Raw genomic sequence first — 19,574 nt, 5'->3', positions numbered from 1 at the left:
GGGAACATAACGAGAATAGAACAAAAATAAAGAACAAGACTAAAGACAAGAACAGAATTAAGAACTAAGGATGAGGACTAGAACATGGATCAAGATCCAAAGTTCTCGTAACCATGAACTTAGAAACTCAGGACCATGGTCCTTAAGCAAGAACTCAAAACTTAAGAAGAAAAGCTAAGGGTCTAGGTTCTCAGGTCAAGAAAGAGTTTGGTACCCTAACTATAACACCAACAAGAACTGACACAGACGTGCCTATTCGTGCTTGCCACATATTATGCGCAGAGAACATGTACTCCCTCCAAATTCGTGTGGATAGTCGCATGTATACTTGCACATAGGAGATGCTCCAGTCGTGTGTGATGTTTTTGTCCTGTTCAAACTCTTTTCATCTATTTTTCGTGCCGATTTCAAAGGATCTTCCAGAAATTTCAAAGAAGTTTTGAGCTCCTAATACATAAAAAAGTTAGCTCCGAAACACTCACATCATCTAAGTAGTCATTCTGACTTTTCTCAATATATACTTGTAGTGATCGCTAGGACATGCTAGCATATCTTATGTAACGACCCGAAATTTTTTACTTAATTTAAGTTCGCTACTGTATACGTACCATAAACATTAAATGTGGAAGACTTCATCAAAATTCCATAAAACATAACCTTTATCTTAAAACACAGCCATGGACTTATGTGTTTCGAAAACATGTTTAAAAGGACACAACAAAAGACTAAACAAAATGAATAAGAGTTTAAGTTAAAAACATCCTAGTCTAGCCTAAGTCTAAGAAAACAAATACTACTACCCTATGCATGTGCCATGATCTCGAGTTGCGATGCCGTCGTCAGCCGTACAGGAATGCCTTGCCTTAACCTGAAAAATGTAGTAGCACATGGCTTGAGTATTTAAAGAAATACTCAGTAAGTGACCCCCTATCGGGGTTATGCAACAATCACATGCAATGAAATGATGGGACCTATCGTTTCGTTTCGTTTCGTTTCGTTTCGTTTCATTCCGTTTCATTTCGTTTTCCCTACGGTGCAGTCCTAACGGGTAATCGTGGACGTGTACCATATACTCTACACACAGTCCATACATGCGAGTATGGGCTCACCAGCTAGTTCGCACACCGCTGGGCCACTTTCCTTATCCGGTGGGCATACTCTGGGAGCCTCTTATGCCGAGACCCGTTAAAACTAGAACCGTCACGGCAGCGCTATGCAAAGCATAATGATCGTTGTCCTGCCATTGGATGTACGCGTCCGTACCCTCGTGATGGGATAGGGGTATCCCCCTAGATGCATGAACACACATAATTCATGAGGTCCCCCCTACTTCTACATTTATCATTAATGATCATAACCCCCCTGTCACGTTCCATGCTTCATGTCATTCTCATTTTCAATTCACATTTCATACATATTCCTATCGGGGTTATGATTCCAGACAGTTTACCGTGTTTCATATCATACAATTCATGCTGTTCACACTCACATATTCCATACAATCATGCCATAATCATTCAGAGACCACATATCATCACATGCATAACATATCACATCAAACTAAGCAGCATACACAGCATACATTCACGTTCACATTAGTTCGTACTTAAGCACATTAAACTAGCATACAATTTAATGACACGTGCAAATCCACGGGCACGTGCCAACATACAGCAAATAACGTGTTAGGTTATGGAGCCTGCTCCTTATTTATAGCTTGGTCAACGGTTATATCCGGTAAAGCTATATTTGGTAAAGCTATATATAGTAAAGTTATATATGGTAAAGCTATATATGGTAAATAGCTATATATAGTAGATGGCTAAATCTGGTAAAGCTATATATCGTAAACTAAACCATATATATATCTCGTTCGGTAGAGCTTTGAAGATGTACTTTCTATTCTCTATACTCTCTCTTGTTGTACCTGAAGTCATCAATTTAAAAAAAAATCCTTTTATCCAGAGTTCTCCNCTGAAGTCATCAATTTAAAAAAAAATCCTTTTATCCAGAGTTCTCCTTGCAATTTCACTCTCCCATTCTTTGTGTTCATCTAGATCGAGCGTGTGCGTTGTTGTGCGATCCTAACAACTGGTATCAGAGCTAGGCGAAATTCACCACGATCTGTGAAGATGGAAAGTTCAAAGATTGGAATTGAGAAGTTCGATGGATCCGATTTCGGTTTCTGGAAGATGCAGATTGAAGATTATCTGTACCAGAAAGATCTTCACGAACCTCTGTTGGGGGTGAAGCCGGATACCATGACCACGGAACAGTGGAAGCTCAAGGATCGACAAGCCTTAGGGATGATCCGGTTGACGCTATCCAGAAACGTGGCGTTTAACATCATCAAGGAGAAGACAACGTCAGATCTGATGAAGGCGCTGTCAAATATGTATGAAAAACCGTCGGCTATGAACAAGGTGTATTTGATGCGTAGATTGTTCAATCTACAGATGTCTGAAGGTGGACGTGTTGCGGATCATATAAATGAATTCAATATGATCATAAGTCAACTGGGTTCGGTGGAAATTAATTTCGAAGATGAAATTAAAGCGTTGATTTTGATGTCATCCTTACCCGAGTCATGGGATACTGTTGTTGCCGCAATCAGCAGTTCCCGAGGATCTGATAAACTGAAGTTTGATGAAATTCGAGATGTAGTTCTCAGCGAAAGTATTCGCAAACGGGAAACTGGAGATTCATCAGGCAATGCTCTCAGTGTTGATCGAAGGGGAAGAAGCAAATCAAAGAGCTCAAACAAACATGGGCGTTCAAAATCAAAGAACCGGGGAAAATCTCCAAACAAACCCAACGTAACGTGTTGGAGCTGTGGGGGAAAAGGACACTTTCGGACAGATTGTACAAAGCTAAAGAAGAAGCAGAATCATAAATCTGAAGATGATGATGATTCTATATACACAACAGAAGATGCTGAGGACGTTTTAATCCTTAGTGTGGATAGCCCAGCTGAATCCTGGATTTTGGATTCAGGTGCATCGTTCCATTCGTCTCCAAGTAAGGAATTGTTTCGAAATTTCAAATCAGGAAATTTCGGGAAGGTGTATCTTGCCGACAATAAAACCTTGGAGATTGAAGGAAAGGGAGATGTCTCCATACAAACTCCAGCAGGAAATCAATGGACATTACAAGATGTCAGATACATTCCTGGTCTCAAGAAGAACCTGATCTCTATTGGTCAGTTGGATAGCACAGGCTATGCAGCAGAGTTTGGAAAGAGTTCCTGGAAGATTGTGAAGGGCGCCATGGTTGTTGCGCGTGGCACAAAATCTGGAACCTTATACACTACTGCAGAGTGTATAAACATGACTGCTGCTGCTGAGAGTGCTTCCAATTCAAGTCTATGGCACAATAGACTTGGACATATGAGCGTCAAAGGAATGAAGATGCTCACTGCGAAAGGAGCTTTAGAAGGCTTAAAATCTGTTGATATGGGTCTTTGTGAGAGCTGCGTTATGGGCAAACAGAAACGAGTTAGTTTCACAAAGGCTGCCAGAGAACCGAAGAAAGTGCGGTTGGAAATGGTCCATACAGACGTCTGGGGACCATCTCCAGTTTCATCACTTGGTGGATCAAGGTACTACGTCACCTTCATCGATGACTTCAGCAGGAAGGTATGGGTTTACTTTCTGAAACATAAGTCAGATGTGTTTACCACCTTCAAGAAGTGGAAAGCTGAAGTTGAAAATCAGACCGGCTTGAAGATCAAATGCCTGAGGTCTGACAATGGAGGAGAGTACAACAAATCAGAGTTTATAACATTTTGTGCAGCTGAGGGAATTAGATTAATAAGAACAATTCCCGGTAAGGCAAGACAAAATGGTATTGCAGAAAGGATGAACAGAACCTTGAATGAGCGAGCAAGAAGCATGAGGATTCATTCTGGATTGCCAAAGGCATTCTGGGCTGATGCTGTGAACACAGCAGCATATTTGATTAATAGAGGGCCGTCAGTACCCTTGAAGTTCAAATTGCCCGAAGAAGTATGGACAGGAAAAGAACTCAAGTACTCTCACTTGAGAACCTTTGGCTGTACTGCATATGTTCATGTTGATCCAGAGAAGAGAGATAAGCTTGATGCTAAGGCTGTGAAATGCTACTTCATAGGCTATGGCTCTGACATGTTCGGGTATAGGTTTTGGGATGAGAAAAATATGAAGATCCTAAGACACTGTGATGTGACCTTTGATGAAAATGTCATGTACAAGGACAGAGAGAAGATAAACTCTGAGACTACGAAGCAAGTGGGAGTTGAATTTGAGTGGCAAGAAAATTCACACAGTGATGGTACAACAGAAGCTCAAGAAACTCCTGATCCTATTGCTGAAGAACCAGACGTGGCTGATCCTATTGCTGAAGAACCAGACGTGGAGCAAGTTGCACCTGAACAGGTGTTGAGAAGATCATCCAGAACTACCAGAGCACCAGACAGATATTCAACCTCATTACACTATCTGTTGCTGACTGACGAAGGAGAACCAGAGTCCTTTGATGAGGCCCTACAAGTGGAAGATTCAACTAAGTGGGAGCAAGCCATGGATGATGAGATGAGCTCACTTGAAAGGAATAATACGTGGGTGCTGACTGAGTTGCCTACAGGAAAGAGAGCTCTGTTGAACAAATGGGTGTTCAAAATCAAGGTTGAACCAGATGGCAGAAGGAGGTTTAAGGCTCGGTTAGTAGTTAAAGGATATTCACAAAGAAAAGGCATTGATTATGCTGAGATCTTTTCTCCAGTTGTGAAATTAACTACTATCCGAATTCTACTGAGTATTGTTGCATCGGAGAATTTGCACCTTGAGCAAATGGATGTAAAAACGGCATTTTTACATGGAGATCTAGACGAGGAGATCTATATGCAACAACCCGAAGGATTTGCAGCTCCAAGCAAGGAGCACATGGTGTGTAAGCTCAATAAGAGCTTGTATGGACTGAAACAAGCACCGAGACAATGGTACAAGAAGTTTGACTCCTTCATGAGCAAGAGTGGTTTCCACAGAAGTGAAAAGGATCAGTGTTGCTACCTCAAGAAATACACTGATTCTTATGTGTTTCTACTCCTGTATGTGGATGATATACTAATTGCTGGATCAAGTATGAGGGAGATAAACCACCTGAAGGCAAGCTTGTCTTCAGTATTTGAGATGAAAGATTTAGGTGCAGCGAAGCAGATCCTTGGGATGAGGATTTCTCGAGATAGATCTGCTGGCACATTAAATCTATCCCAAGAGCAGTACATTGAGAAGGTGTTGTCCAAATTCAAGATGAATAACGCTAAACCCAGGACTACCCCCTTGGCAAATCATATTAAATTGTCAAAGGGGCAATCTCCCAAGACAGTTGAGGAACGTGAGCACATGGCATCAGTTCCGTACGCTTCTGCAGTTGGGAGTTTGATGTATGCTATGGTCTGCACTAGACCTGACATAACACATGCAGTGGGAGTTGTTAGCAAGTACATGGCAAATCCAGGGAAGGAACATTGGGAAGCTGTGAAGTGGCTTCTAAGATATCTGAGAGGTACATCCAATACTACACTTTGTTATGGCAATGGCAAAGTAGTTCTGCAAGGTTTTGTGGATGCTGATCTGAGTGGAGATGTAGACTCCAGCAAGAGCACATCTGGGTATATCTACACTATAGATGGAACAGCAGTGAGTTGGATGTCTAAGCTTCAGAAATGCGTTGCTCTTTCATCTACTGAAGCTGAGTACGTGGCCATAGCTGAAGCTGGAAAGGAGATGATATGGATGACAGACTATCTAGAAGAATTAGGCCGGAAGCAGTGCAAGAAGATCCTTTATACAGATAGTCAGAGTGCCATACAGTTGGTGAAAAACCCAGTCTATCATTCAAGAACAAAACACATTAGAAGACGGTACCATTTCACTCGCAGGTTAGTGGAAGAAGGCGATATGTGTTTGGAGAAGATAGAGGGTGCAAAGAATCCAGCAGACATGTTGACAAAATGTGTTGATGTTGGAAAATTAAAGCTATGCAAAGCCCTAATTGGTATGGTGTAGGATCAGTCTCCAAGTGGGAGAATTGTTGAGTTATGGAGTCTGCTCCCTGTATTTATAGCTTGGTCAATGGCTATATCCGGTAAAGCTATATATGGTACATAGCTATATATAGTAGATGGTTAAATCTGGTAAAGCTATATTTAGTAGACTGAACCATATATATATCCCGTCCAGTAAAGCTCTTAAATGTACTTTTCTATTCTCTGTACTCTCTTGTTGTACATGCCTGAAGTCATCAATAAAAAATCCTTTTAGCCAGAGTTCTCCTTGCAACTTCTCTCTATCCTTCTCTTTGTGTTCATCTAGATCGAGCGTGTGCGTTGTTGTGCGATCCTAACAACTGGTATCAGAGCAAGGCAAAATTCACCACGATCTGTGAAGATGGAAAGTTCAAAGATTGGAATTGAGAAGTTCGATGGATCCGATTTCGGTTTCTGGAAGATGCAGATTGAAGATTATCTGTACCAGAAAGATCTTCACGAACCTCTGTTGGGGGTGAAGCCGGATACCATGACCACGGAACAGTGGAAGCTCAAGGATCGACAAGCCTTAGGGATGATCCGGTTGACGCTATCCAGAAACGTGGCGTTTAACATCATCAAGGAGAAGACAACGTCAGATCTGATGAAGGCGCTGTCAAATATGTATGAAAAACCGTCGGCTATGAACAAGGTGTATTTGATGCGTAGATTGTTCAATCTACAGATGTCTGAAGGTGGACGTGTTGCGGATCATATAAATGAATTCAATATGATCATAAGTCAACTGGGTTCGGTGGAAATTAATTTCGAAGATGAAATTAAAGCGTTGATTTTGATGTCATCCTTACCCGAGTCATGGGATACTGTTGTTGCCGCAATCAGCAGTTCCCGAGGATCTGATAAACTGAAGTTTGATGAAATTCGAGATGTAGTTCTCAGCGAAAGTATTCGCAAACGGGAAACTGGAGATTCATCAGGCAATGCTCTCAGTGTTGATCGAAGGGGAAGAAGCAAATCAAAGAGCTCAAACAAACATGGGCGTTCAAAATCAAAGAACCGGGGAAAATCTCCAAACAAACCCAACGTAACGTGTTGGAGCTGTGGGGGAAAAGGACACTTTCGGACAGATTGTACAAAGCTAAAGAAGAAGCAGAATCATAAATCTGAAGATGATGATGATTCTATATACACAACAGAAGATGCTGAGGACGTTTTAATCCTTAGTGTGGATAGCCCAGCTGAATCCTGGATTTTGGATTCAGGTGCATCGTTCCATTCGTCTCCAAGTAAGGAATTGTTTCGAAATTTCAAATCAGGAAATTTCGGGAAGGTGTATCTTGCCGACAATAAAACCTTGGAGATTGAAGGAAAGGGAGATGTCTCCATACAAACTCCAGCAGGAAATCAATGGACATTACAAGATGTCAGATACATTCCTGGTCTCAAGAAGAACCTGATCTCTATTGGTCAGTTGGATAGCACAGGCTATGCAGCAGAGTTTGGAAAGAGTTCCTGGAAGATTGTGAAGGGCGCCATGGTTGTTGCGCGTGGCACAAAATCTGGAACCTTATACACTACTGCAGAGTGTATAAACATGACTGCTGCTGCTGAGAGTGCTTCCAATTCAAGTCTATGGCACAATAGACTTGGACATATGAGCGTCAAAGGAATGAAGATGCTCACTGCGAAAGGAGCTTTAGAAGGCTTAAAATCTGTTGATATGGGTCTTTGTGAGAGCTGCGTTATGGGCAAACAGAAACGAGTTAGTTTCACAAAGGCTGCCAGAGAACCGAAGAAAGTGCGGTTGGAAATGGTCCATACAGACGTCTGGGGACCATCTCCAGTTTCATCACTTGGTGGATCAAGGTACTACGTCACCTTCATCGATGACTTCAGCAGGAAGGTATGGGTTTACTTTCTGAAACATAAGTCAGATGTGTTTACCACCTTCAAGAAGTGGAAAGCTGAAGTTGAAAATCAGACCGGCTTGAAGATCAAATGCCTGAGGTCTGACAATGGAGGAGAGTACAACAAATCAGAGTTTATAACATTTTGTGCAGCTGAGGGAATTAGATTAATAAGAACAATTCCCGGTAAGGCAAGACAAAATGGTATTGCAGAAAGGATGAACAGAACCTTGAATGAGCGAGCAAGAAGCATGAGGATTCATTCTGGATTGCCAAAGGCATTCTGGGCTGATGCTGTGAACACAGCAGCATATTTGATTAATAGAGGGCCGTCAGTACCCTTGAAGTTCAAATTGCCCGAAGAAGTATGGACAGGAAAAGAACTCAAGTACTCTCACTTGAGAACCTTTGGCTGTACTGCGTATGTTCATGTTGATCCAGAGAAGAGAGATAAGCTTGATGCTAAGGCTGTGAAATGCTACTTCATAGGCTATGGCTCTGACATGTTCGGGTATAGGTTTTGGGATGAGAAAAATATGAAGATCCTAAGACACTGTGATGTGACCTTTGATGAAAATGTCATGTACAAGGACAGAGAGAAGATAAACTCTGAGACTACGAAGCAAGTGGGAGTTGAATTTGAGTGGCAAGAAAATTCACACAGTGATGGTACAACAGAAGCTCAAGAAACTCCTGATCCTATTGCTGAAGAACCAGACGTGGAGCAAGTTGCACCTGAGCAGGTGTTGAGGAGATCATCCAGAACTATCAAAGCACCATAGAGATATTCAACCTCATTACATTATCTGTTGCTGACTGACGAAGGAGAACCAGAGTCCTTTGATGAGGCTCTACAAGTGGAAGGTTCAACCAAGTGGGAGCAAGCCATGGATGATGAGATGAGCTCACTTGAAAGGAATAATACGTGGGTGCTGACTAAGTTGCCTACAGGAAAAAGAGCTTTGTTGAACAAATGGGTGTTCAAAATCAAGGTTGAACCAGATGGCAGAAGGAGGTTTAAGGCTCGGTTAGTAGTTAAAGGATATTCACAAAGAAAAGGCATTGATTATGCTGAGATCTTTTCTCCAGTTGTGAAATTAACTACTATCCGAATTCTACTGAGTATTGTTGCATCGGAGAATTTGCACCTTGAGCAAATGGATGTAAAAACGGCATTTTTACATGGAGATCTAGATGAGGAGATCTATATGCAACAACCCGAAGGATTTGCAGCTCCAAGCAAGGAGCACATGGTGTGTAAGCTCAATAAGAGCTTGTATGGACTGAAACAAGCACCGAGACAATGGTACAAGAAGTTTGACTCCTTCATGAGCAAGAGTGGTTTCCACAGAAGTGAAAAGGATCAGTGTTACTACCTCAAAGAATACACTAATTCTTATGTGTTTCTACTCATGTATGTGGATGATATACTAATTGCTGGATCAAGTATGAGGGAGATAAACCACCTGAAGGCAAGCTTGTCTTCAGTATTTGAGATGAAAGATTTAGGTGCAGCGAAGCAGATCCTTGGGATGAGGATTTCTCGAGATAGATCTGCTGGCACATTAAATCTATCCCAAGAGCAGTACATTGAGAAGGTGTTGTCCAAATTCAAGATGAATAACGCTAAACCCAGGACTACCCCCTTGGCAAATCATATTAAACTGTCATAGGGGCAATCTCCCAAGACGGTTGAGGAATGTGAGCACATGGCATCAGTTCCGTACGCTTCTGCAGTTGGGAGTTTGATGTATGCTATGGTCTGCACTAGACCTGACATAACACATGCAGTGGGAGTTGTTAGCAAGTACATGGCAAATCCAGGGAAGGAACATTGGGAAGCTGTGAAGTGGCTTCTAAGATATCTGAGAGGTACATCCAATACTACACTTTGTTATGGCAATGGCAAAGTAGTTCTGCAAGGTTTTGTGGATGCTGATCTGAGTGGAGATGTAGACTCCAGCAAGAGCACATCTGGATATTTCTACACTATAGATGGAACAGCAGTGAGTTGGATGTCTAAGCTTCAGAAATGCGTTGCTCTTTCATCTACTGAAGCTGAGTACGTGGCCATAGCTGAAGCTGGAAAGGAGATGATATGGATGACAGACTATCTAGAAGAATTAGGCCGGAAGCAGTGCAAGAAGATCCTTTATACAGATAGTCAGAGTGCCATACAGTTGGTGAAAAACCCAGTCTATCATTCAAGAACAAAACACATTAGAAGACGGTACCATTTCACTCGCAGGTTAGTGGAAGAAGGCGATATGTGTTTGGAGAAGATAAAGGGCGCAAAGAATCTAGTAGACATGTTGACAAAATGGGTTGATGTTGGAAAATTAAGGTTATGCAAAGCCTTAATTGGTAGGGTGCAAACGTTTGAGAATGAAATTCTTGGTTGACTGGATCAGTCTCCAAGTGGGAGAATTGTTGAGTTATGGAGTCTGCTCCCTGTATTTATAGCTTGGTCAATGGCTATATCCGGTAAAGCTATATATGGTACATAGCTATATATAGTAGATGGTNATGGTAAAGCTATATCCGTTAAAGCTAAATCTGGTAAAGCTATATATAGTAAACTAAACCATATATATATCTGGTCCGGTAGAGCTTTGAAGATGTACTTTCTATTCTCTGTACTCTCTCTTGTTGTACATACCTGAAGTCATCTTGTTGTACATACCTGAAGTCATTAATAAAAAAAAAAATTCTTTTAGCCAGCGTTCTCCTTGCAATTTTCACTATCCCATTCTTTGTGTTCATCTAGATCGAGCATGTGCGTTGTTGTGCGATCCTAACATAATGCGTAACCTACGACAGGTGAGCCACTTACCTGACTAGCTTAAGTCGTTGTCACGAATATATCTTTAATGAAAGTTTGATTCCATCCTTTGAAATCTGGGTCAACCTATATAAGCCCATGACATTAGTTTCGGGTTTGAACTCTACAACATTATTTCTCTAATTTACATTGGGCCATCGTTAAAAGTATGTTATATATCTATAATTATATTTTTATTAACAATCTTATTTTTCATAGTTACTACTCTATAAGAGAGTAGATACAGCTATTTCGATTCTAGGTTTTGTTGGATGATGGAAGTCCCACATCGACTAATTTAGGGAATGATCATGGGTTTATAAGTGAGGAATACTAACTCCATTGGTATGAGGCCTTTTGGGGAAGCCCAAAGCAAAGCCATGAGAGCTTATGCTCAAAGTGGACAATATCATACCATTGTGGAGAGTCGTGTTCGTCTAACATGGTATCAGAGCCATGCCCTAAACTTAGTCGTGCCAATAGATTGGTAAATCCTCAAATATCGAACAAAGAACTCCTAAAGTAAAGGAGCTAAGCCCCTCCTCGAAGGCAGTCAAAAATGACTAACTCCAAAGGAGTCGAGCCTCGATTAAGGGGAGGCGCACTTTGTTCGAGGGGAGGTGTTGGATGATGGAAGTCCCACATCGACTAATAGCAATGCCCTAAACTTAGTCGTGCCAATAGATTGGTAAATCCTCAAATATCGAACAAATAACTCCTAAAGTAAAGGAGCCATGATGGAAGTAACAAATAACTCCTAAAGTAAAGGAGTCGTTCGAGGGGAGGTGTTGGATGATGGAAGTCCCAGATCAACTAATTTAGGGAATGATCATGGGTTTATAAGTGAGTAATACCAACTCCATAGATATTAATCATTTTGATCTCTAGCTTTCATCATAGATGTTTAGTTCACTTATAGCAAACTTTGAGACAGTATATAAAAAGGTATTAACGGCCCTTCAACACTTATATCTATCTCCATGACTTGAGACATTCTAACTTTACTTTTGATATTTGTACTACTTTTTTTTATTTTATTATTAGTAGTATGATTGGGTGTCCTTTGCTTTTCTTCGTCGCGAGATAGCTTTCATCTACGCTTTCCGTTATGATGTTCGATGATTTGAGCAGACTGTGAGTCTTACCTGATTGGGGGGCTCTCATNATCTTCACGTAAATGTCCGGTGAATCTCAACTGGTTATAGGTCATTCTCATTTTTTTTCCTCAATTAAATTGCTTTAATATTGTTTTCCTTTTTCTTTTTGCTTACTTTCTGTCATAAGGATGGGTTGAGGAGAGATAATTGTGGGTGGGAAGGGATGAGATGTTACTGGAGAGAAGTGTGGAAAGTTTTTTTTTTTTTTTTTTTTTTTTTTTTTTTTTTTTTTTTTTTTTTTTTTTTNGTTTATTTCTTTATTTATTTTTGTGCTATTACATCCTACCTTAGGTGGTTAGAATATGCATGAACATTTAGATTATAATTTTCATCTTTTAGGTGCCGAATATCTCTCTAATAAAGCATGCATAATGAAGCAAGTTAAGTTAAGGCGCTAAAGCAAGAGTGCTTTTCACGTTAACCTAAGTTAGTACATTTCCAGTAGACTGAGTACCCTAGGGGATCGTAAGCGGAGATCAAAGGTCTAAATTTGATTGCACCCAAAGATTATATTAGCCCCGAGAACCTACCCCCGAGTGTTCTAGAAGAGTGAGATGAGATCTAAACTATCTAGAAGCCCTAAGAATCTAGTAAACCTCCATAGCACCCAAGAAAATCTTAAAAAAGCTTACAAGATCGCTAGAGTATAGACTACGTAAGTAGTTAACTTGAGGAGCTAACATTGTGAGTAGAAACAAATCAAGAGCTCGTAAACCAACCTTGAGAGGGGACAGGGAGTATGGAAACAATCAAGGGTCCTCTAAACAAGCTCACTGTACCTTAGACCTACCATGAGAGCAGTGAGGAACCACGTGGGTAGAACGAGTAGCTGGCAGGCATACGGGGTCGCGGGGTCGCTCCCCCAAGTGTAATAAGAACTAATTCTAAGATTTATAATGCAATGACCAAAACTCGTATTATTTCTTTCAAGTGGGTCTATAAAAGGGTTACATAAAAAATCATATAAAAAACAAAATTCCATCCAGATCCTCGTTGGCAACACAGAAGCCCCCTCACCCTTTTAGAGATATTAAAAAATGAATTACTGGTTTCAAGTTTGTTCTCATAGTTCAATGGTAATGTCCCAAAGATACAACTCTTTCTCTGGTACCCTCAACTCAATGGTGATCAAACCAGACTCCTCGTCATATCCGAACTCTACCTCCTCCGAGTCGACCGTCACTCGCTTCGGTTTGCTCGACGAATATGCCCCAAACAGCCCCGAACCACGGACTTTCAATGATACGTTCGAACTTTCAGGCTGATGGTGCAGTTCTTTCACAGCTCCTCCTGAGTTGAACATCTTGATTAAACCTATGGGAGCAAACTTGATGCTGTTGGCCAGCTCCTTGACAGGAACCACGGTGAAGACTTCATATTCCCGAGCTTTCAAGGTTACCGGCATCGACGCGTCCTGTGGTAGGTAGACTACTTCTCCTGTAATGGATAAGAATGTGTAAGTTTAAGATCGGAAGATGAATCGAGTCGAGCGTAACTGGTAACGTGCAATCAATGTAAACAAAGACTCACCAGCAAGATGGGAGAATATGGCTGCATCCCCTGTCCAGCCATTGCCTGCAACCTTCGACAGGTAACTAACGTCTTTAGCCCGAATAACCCCTGTGATCGTGTCGGGGTTTTCGTCGTGAATCAGGTTCTTCTTTCCAACCTTACACCATCCTGCTCCTTGGCAGTTAAAGACCCCAACAACTCCCGAAAGATCGTTCAAATTCCAGATCTTCAGAAGACTGCAAAATTATAAGCGCTTTAGAATACAATTCTGTTACGAAACCATGTGTTTATACCGACATGTCGAGACACGAACCTTTTTCCATCTCTAGCAGGATCCATAAACAGACAATCCTTTGTTGGTCTTCCGGGGAGCTTGGCTCTCAGGATAGAACCATCAGGGAGCACGAGCTTCCTCAAGAGATTGAAGTCGTGTTGACCGGGTTTGTCGCTGTACAATGTTCGTCGAAATCGGAGTGTATAAGAATTCATCACTAAGTCAAGACAGTTTGCAGATTAATTGATCTCAACATGTCATACCTGACATATATAGCACATCCTCCCACGGCTCGGGCTGCTCCATGATAGTCGGCCATAGGATGAAGACTCTGAAATCAAGAAGGTTTTCGAGTTAGCATCCAACGGAGCCATCGATCGAGTAAACCACGATTCGAAACTAGAACAACAATAATAACGTGTCCTTACATGGAACATATCCCAGTCTGGCTGCATAAACTCCCCAAGAAATAAGGAGTTGTAAGCAACTGATGCTATATGAATCGTGTGAGACGCCGGATCTCTTGGCCAGAAATCGTCCGATGCTCTAATAACAGCATTCCGCTTCGAACTGAAGATATTATAAACATGAAATGGTTGAGGGTTTGAAACAAACACAGCTATACATGATCATCAAACATAGAAGACAAAAGTCACCTGTATAAAGCGTCGGTACTGTGGCTCATGCACGAAATGATCCCATTGTCCCGAAAGTTCCGAGAAATCGATGCCTCGAGAGCCTGGTGGTATTTTCTAGCAAGTTTAACTCTTCCACCATGGCCTGCCCCAAGCGTCTCGAGAATATTTTGAACATCGACCTTAACTCCATCAACACCAGCAGATGCAAGATATGAGTGTTGTTCATTGTAGAAGTTGAAGATCTTTTCAGGGTTCACAAGGCCAAGTCCAGTTTTGGTGATGCTATTCAAAGCTTCACATGGCTCGTTCGAATCGACCCCAGGCGACGCAACAGGGTATGCCAGCTTAGATTCAAACTGCTCCATTTCCTTAACTCCAGAACTCACACCGCCCCAGTAGCCCGTTATGGCGTGCCACACATAGACATACTTCGTCGCGTGTTTTTCTTTCATGTAGGACACCATGTGCTGCAGACCGAGCTCGGGATCCTCAACTCGCTCACCCTCCTTCCCATCTTTCTGAAACTTGTAATTCTCTTTTATGTTTGTTAACCTGTTTGCAAAGCTGAATAAAACACAATCAAGTTAGCCCAACTGGCCATTGATCAACGAAGAACATGAACATCATCAGAAATTAGCAGCTTACTTCGCTGTGTTATCAGCTTTGCAATCAGCGCTAGCCGAATCCTTAGCGACCGATTGCCATCCATCGTCGATAATGACGAACTTCGGAGGAATTCCCCCACTCTCAAAGCTGCAATACTCAAATGTTAATGATTTTTCCAATATTAGAATCAAACAGAGTTGAGGAATATGCATTGAAATTGAAACACACCTCTCGAGCCCCTTCTTCACGCCATCTGAATCGACCTCGGTGTAGAAAGCATCCCACGTACACCAGCCAAACCAGTTCAAAATATCAGGCATCTACCAAATATCATACATAAAATAGTTAAACAATACTGATCCATAAGAAATCGAGCTCGAATCTAGTTAAATCAATGAAACATGTCGCATCGGGATGATCAAGCTACCTTCTTCCTATCACGATGAGCAAATGTCTGCAAATGTTTCTCAACAGACCTATGCAAATGAAACAAAACAAACATGAGATATCTAAACCAAATGCAGAAATGAAACGAAATAGAAGCGTTCAAGCTCGAAACATACTTCACTGCATATGTAATGGTTTCAAATGGATCTGATCCAGCACCCACAAAGACCAAATGGCTACCCTCAAACCCATCTACGGCAGGGTCGCCTGCAACCAGCCAAGGATTCAAATCTCCATTAAAAGAACAGCAAAATGTTCATGTAGTTCTTGTTGTGTTCCTTAATTTTCTCCTCCAATTCTAAGATATTATGGAAAGCTCTAGGATCAACGTCATTTAATCATACAGTCCCGATCCATATTCAGTTCGATGTTCATGTTCATGTTCATGTTCATACCATTGGATCCATTTAGTTTCATTTAGATTTGGTAATCCAGCATATGATCCTATTGTGATGCTTCTAATTCTCAAGATATCATGAATTGTTCATAGCTTTGATTGTGAATTCTGTTTGAATTTCTTAATTCTTTTCGAGTTATGAGTTTTGATCTAATGCGTTTGAGTTTCTCAAATTCTTACCACTTTCTAAGCAGATTTCAAGCTCATTATTGTCATTCCCCTGAAGCACAGCTCTGAAATCGCCTTCAAGAATAGGAAGAAACACCGTGTAAACGGCGGCGCTCTCCTCTGCATTTCCGGTGAAGTTCGAGCCATCCCGAGCTTCCACCACCATAAACTGTGTCTCGAACGGAATTTCTTGGCCGGAAGTCCCCATTCTTTGAGTCATCCACCACAATTTAAATCGAAAAGCACACAAGAATCTCAAATCACTGCAAATCAAACACCAAATTTCATTATCTCAAACCCTAAAATCAATCGCAATAACGAAAAACACAGAAACGCACATCAGTTTCCCAACAGGAAAAACGCGGCGAGAACCGATCTGATCGGAGTTAACTCCAATGAAGGCTCCATTCATCACGCCGCCGCCAGGCGCCGGCGTGACGGTGATATTATTATGAACACCGGACAAAACTGGATTTCCCAAAACCGTCAAATTCCCATCGGACAAAGTGATTCCAGCACCAACCGTCATGGTAACCTCCTTCTTCTTCTCTTCCGATCGAGTACTCTTAACCACCGCTGCCGCAACCGGCGAAGAAGAACAATTAGAAACAGAACAAACCGACGAAAACCCGCGACTCAAAGAACAAGAAGAACGATATAAAGAAGGAAGAGAAGAACAACGAAACAACAGAGAAGAATGACGAAAAGGAAAAAGGGTTGATGTAAAACGAATGTGTTGAAGTAAAGACGCCATGGAAATGGGTATTTATAGCAGAAAAGGGGATCAAAACGTGGTGCGATGGTAGTTGAGAAGAAAAAAAAATTAAAGAAATGGGGCCAAAATAAAATTTGTTTGGCGGGAAAGTCGAAGAACTGTTGCTGAATCTGTATGTGAATCAATTGAAGGCGTCTGTTTTGTTGTGCAGGGAGAAGGAGTAGAACACGAACATGTTCTTTGTTTTAGGGTTGTCCGTCACGGGCTGCGAGCGCCATGTGAGTTGCTGCTCGAATCAGATGAATCAGTACCGTTGCTTCTGCACAAAACATGGAAAACGGGGAAGAAAACAAAACGCAGTCAGTGTTGCAGCTTGCAAATTGCAATTTTCTTTTCTTTTTTTTCTTTTTTTTTTTGTTCACGTGTTTCAATAATTTTTTGGGACTGTAAATCTCCGCAGATGTAGGGAAGGAAAAGTATGAAATTAGGTTGATGAACTCGATCACTCGAAAATAGGGTTACAACTTAGCCCAACTATTACGGATAGTTATGATATTTTCGTCAGTAGGATTTTCAAAATAATTAAAAAAAATAACTCGACAATTCAATTCAACCTAATTCAATCCTAAAATATAGGGTCAAATTGGGTTGAGTAGGGTTGTGAAATTTATTTGAGTTGGTCGGGTGACCAACCCAACCAAGTCGTACTCATACCACACAAATCAGTTTTGAGTAAAATTAATGTATTATCAAAAATGGTTTAATATAAAAAGTAAAATGTAACGACCCAGATCTACCGCTAGCAAATATTGTCCTTTTTGGGCATTCCCACGATGTGCCAACCTTCTCATTCTTCCTCGAAGGCGGTAGACACGAGGTGGTGTGTCAGTAAGGACGCTAGGCCCCATAGGAGGGTGGATTTGGAGGCAATCCCACAACGATTGGAGAAAAGAAAGAGTGCTAGCGAGGACGCTAGGCAAAAGGGGTGGATTGTGATGTCCCACATTGGTTGGAGAGGATAACAAACCACCATTTAGAAGGGTGTGCAAACCTTTTCCTAGCAGACCAGTTTTAAAACTTTGAGGAGAAGCACGAAGAGGACAATATCTATTAGCGGTGAGCCTGGTACATAAAATATTTAAATTTTTAGTCTCACCTTAGTTTTTAAATGGTACATAAAATATTTAAATTTTTAGTCTCACCTTAGTTTTTAAATAAATAAAACTTTAATGAGGAGTAATTTAAATGAGAAGAAAAAATTATTTATTTTATATGTTTTTATTTCTTCATAAAAAAAAAAAATTAAATAGATTTATTTATTTATTTGAAGATACTAATTATAATATAATAATAATAATTTAAGTTTCAAACATTATTTTGCAGACATGATATATTTAAAAAATGTTAAGGGAAGCATGAAATATGTCGTATATATGAAATGATATAAATTAAAATATTTTATATTTCATTATATATATATATATATATATATAATTGCATGGAAGGAATTAATAATATTTTAAATCAATAAGTACACTTTTATATTATATAACTTTGTTGATTTCGTCTTTTAATCTAATGTCATTAAATTTTAACATATAAAGACAAAATCAAGATTATTTTTTTAATAATATAAGGACAAAATATAATAAGTGACAAATTACGAAAACCAAGGTAAGATTTGAAACAGTAATTATATTTTGGAGTACATTTTGTATTCATATGGTAAAAAAAATAATCATAATACAACAAATATTGTAGATATTAATCTTTATAATTTAAATTTATTTATTTTTAATATATTTTTTAATTAATGAAATTAGGTAATTACGTGTCAAAATAAGTTAAAGCAACTGGCTACAAATTGGGGGGAAAGCTTACGTGTTGATTTGGACCACAAAAAGGCCAACCATGGGGTTTCAAGAACCGGCGTATCACTAGATAACTCCCTTAATATCTAAATCTCATGCCACTTGAACCTGACGTGGCTCCACGTCGACGGAGTAAACATCTGGTAAGGTCAAAACCACGTGAGCGCAACACGTGGCGTGCTATTATTCATTTATTCACACCAATTATTTACGTTAAAAAAATATTTATTTTCCATTTTTAGCATTTATAATATTTACAAATGGAGATAAAAACTAGAAATATTGATAATAAATAAAATTTAAAATATTAAATTAAATCCAAAAAAAGGTTGGCGGGTAGAGGATTTTGACTTGGCCCAACAGGAAAGCAAAACGGCGTTTTGGAATGATTATTATGAAAGGGAAAGTTAGTTGGATATGAGAAGGAGCCACGTCGGAATAGAAGAGGCGACAGCTCAGATCCTTGTTGGCAAATGAATTGTGTCCAAGTTAAAAGGAAAACAACTTTTTTGAGTTCTTGGTTGTTATGCAATTTCCTTGTCCCCTCCTCCACCGACTTTAATAATTCTACTCCCGATCCGATCTAAATCACTTGTTTATTGACCCGACCCCATTTTAATTTTTTTATTTTCCTGGTGGGTCATCGACCTTTGATCTATGTCTACCCAAAAGATAACTGATCGTGGAGTTCGAACCTTAAAAAAATAGTCTGTAAGTTGTCGTGAATGTTCCAAGATAGCTCTTTTGGAGGCTCGTGTTATAGTACTTGACTAGCTGAATGTGACAAATGGTTAAAGGCGTTATTTAACGTGACATGTACAATCCTCGAGAATATGAGAAGTTTACTTTATGTATATTAAATGCATTTCATAATGGTAAGGACCATGACCTAACTTTTTATGTGACGGGAAGTTTAGGAAAAAAAATAACCATTTGGAATATTTTGAATAAAATATTGACACGCAACATGGAATTAGGCACGATATCTATAAGCATGAACTTTGACTTATTTAAGCATGATATCGAAGATCAAGCT

General features: G+C 40.2%; 1 protein-coding gene across 1 annotated transcript; it reads right to left on the bottom strand.

The window, feature by feature from the left end:
* Nucleotides 1–12,800: 12,800 nt before the first annotated feature.
* LOC111788850 (probable galactinol--sucrose galactosyltransferase 1) lies at nt 12,801–16,968 on the bottom strand. Its single transcript, XM_023669405.1, has 12 exons — nt 16,291–16,968; nt 15,965–16,215; nt 15,504–15,594; nt 15,368–15,416; nt 15,169–15,260; nt 14,980–15,087; nt 14,353–14,898; nt 14,125–14,266; nt 13,960–14,027; nt 13,736–13,870; nt 13,441–13,658; nt 12,801–13,347 (listed from the first exon to the last, which is right to left on the bottom strand). The coding sequence occupies exons 1-12, from the start codon at nt 16,704–16,706 to the stop codon at nt 12,974–12,976; spliced, it is 2,490 nt and encodes an 829-aa protein (XP_023525173.1). The 5' UTR covers nt 16,707–16,968; the 3' UTR covers nt 12,801–12,973.
* Between the last annotated feature and the right edge of the window lie 2,606 nt (nt 16,969–19,574).

The sequence above is a fragment of the Cucurbita pepo genome, chromosome LG02 (genome assembly GCF_002806865.2).
Source record: "Cucurbita pepo subsp. pepo cultivar mu-cu-16 chromosome LG02, ASM280686v2, whole genome shotgun sequence".
In the NCBI taxonomy this organism is placed as follows: Eukaryota; Viridiplantae; Streptophyta; class Magnoliopsida; order Cucurbitales; family Cucurbitaceae; genus Cucurbita; species Cucurbita pepo.
Note: the sequence above shows the minus strand (reverse complement) of the source record. Positions and strands in the feature narration are given on the sequence as shown.

What these genes read in the sequence shown, in the direction of transcription:
- LOC111788850 (XM_023669405.1), bottom strand. Translation starts at nt 16,706, where the DNA reads ATGGCGTCTTTACTTCAACACATTCGTTTTACATCAACCCTTTTTCCT. An exon ending in GTGAAGAAGGGGCTCGAGAG is followed by an intron (nt 15,088 to 15,168) that starts GTGTGTTTCAAT and finishes TGAGTATTGCAG; the next exon opens with CTTTGAGAGTGGGGGAATTC. An exon ending in CAGACTGGGATATGTTCCAT is followed by an intron (nt 14,028 to 14,124) that starts GTAAGGACACGT and finishes TCTTGATTTCAG; the next exon opens with AGTCTTCATCCTATGGCCGA.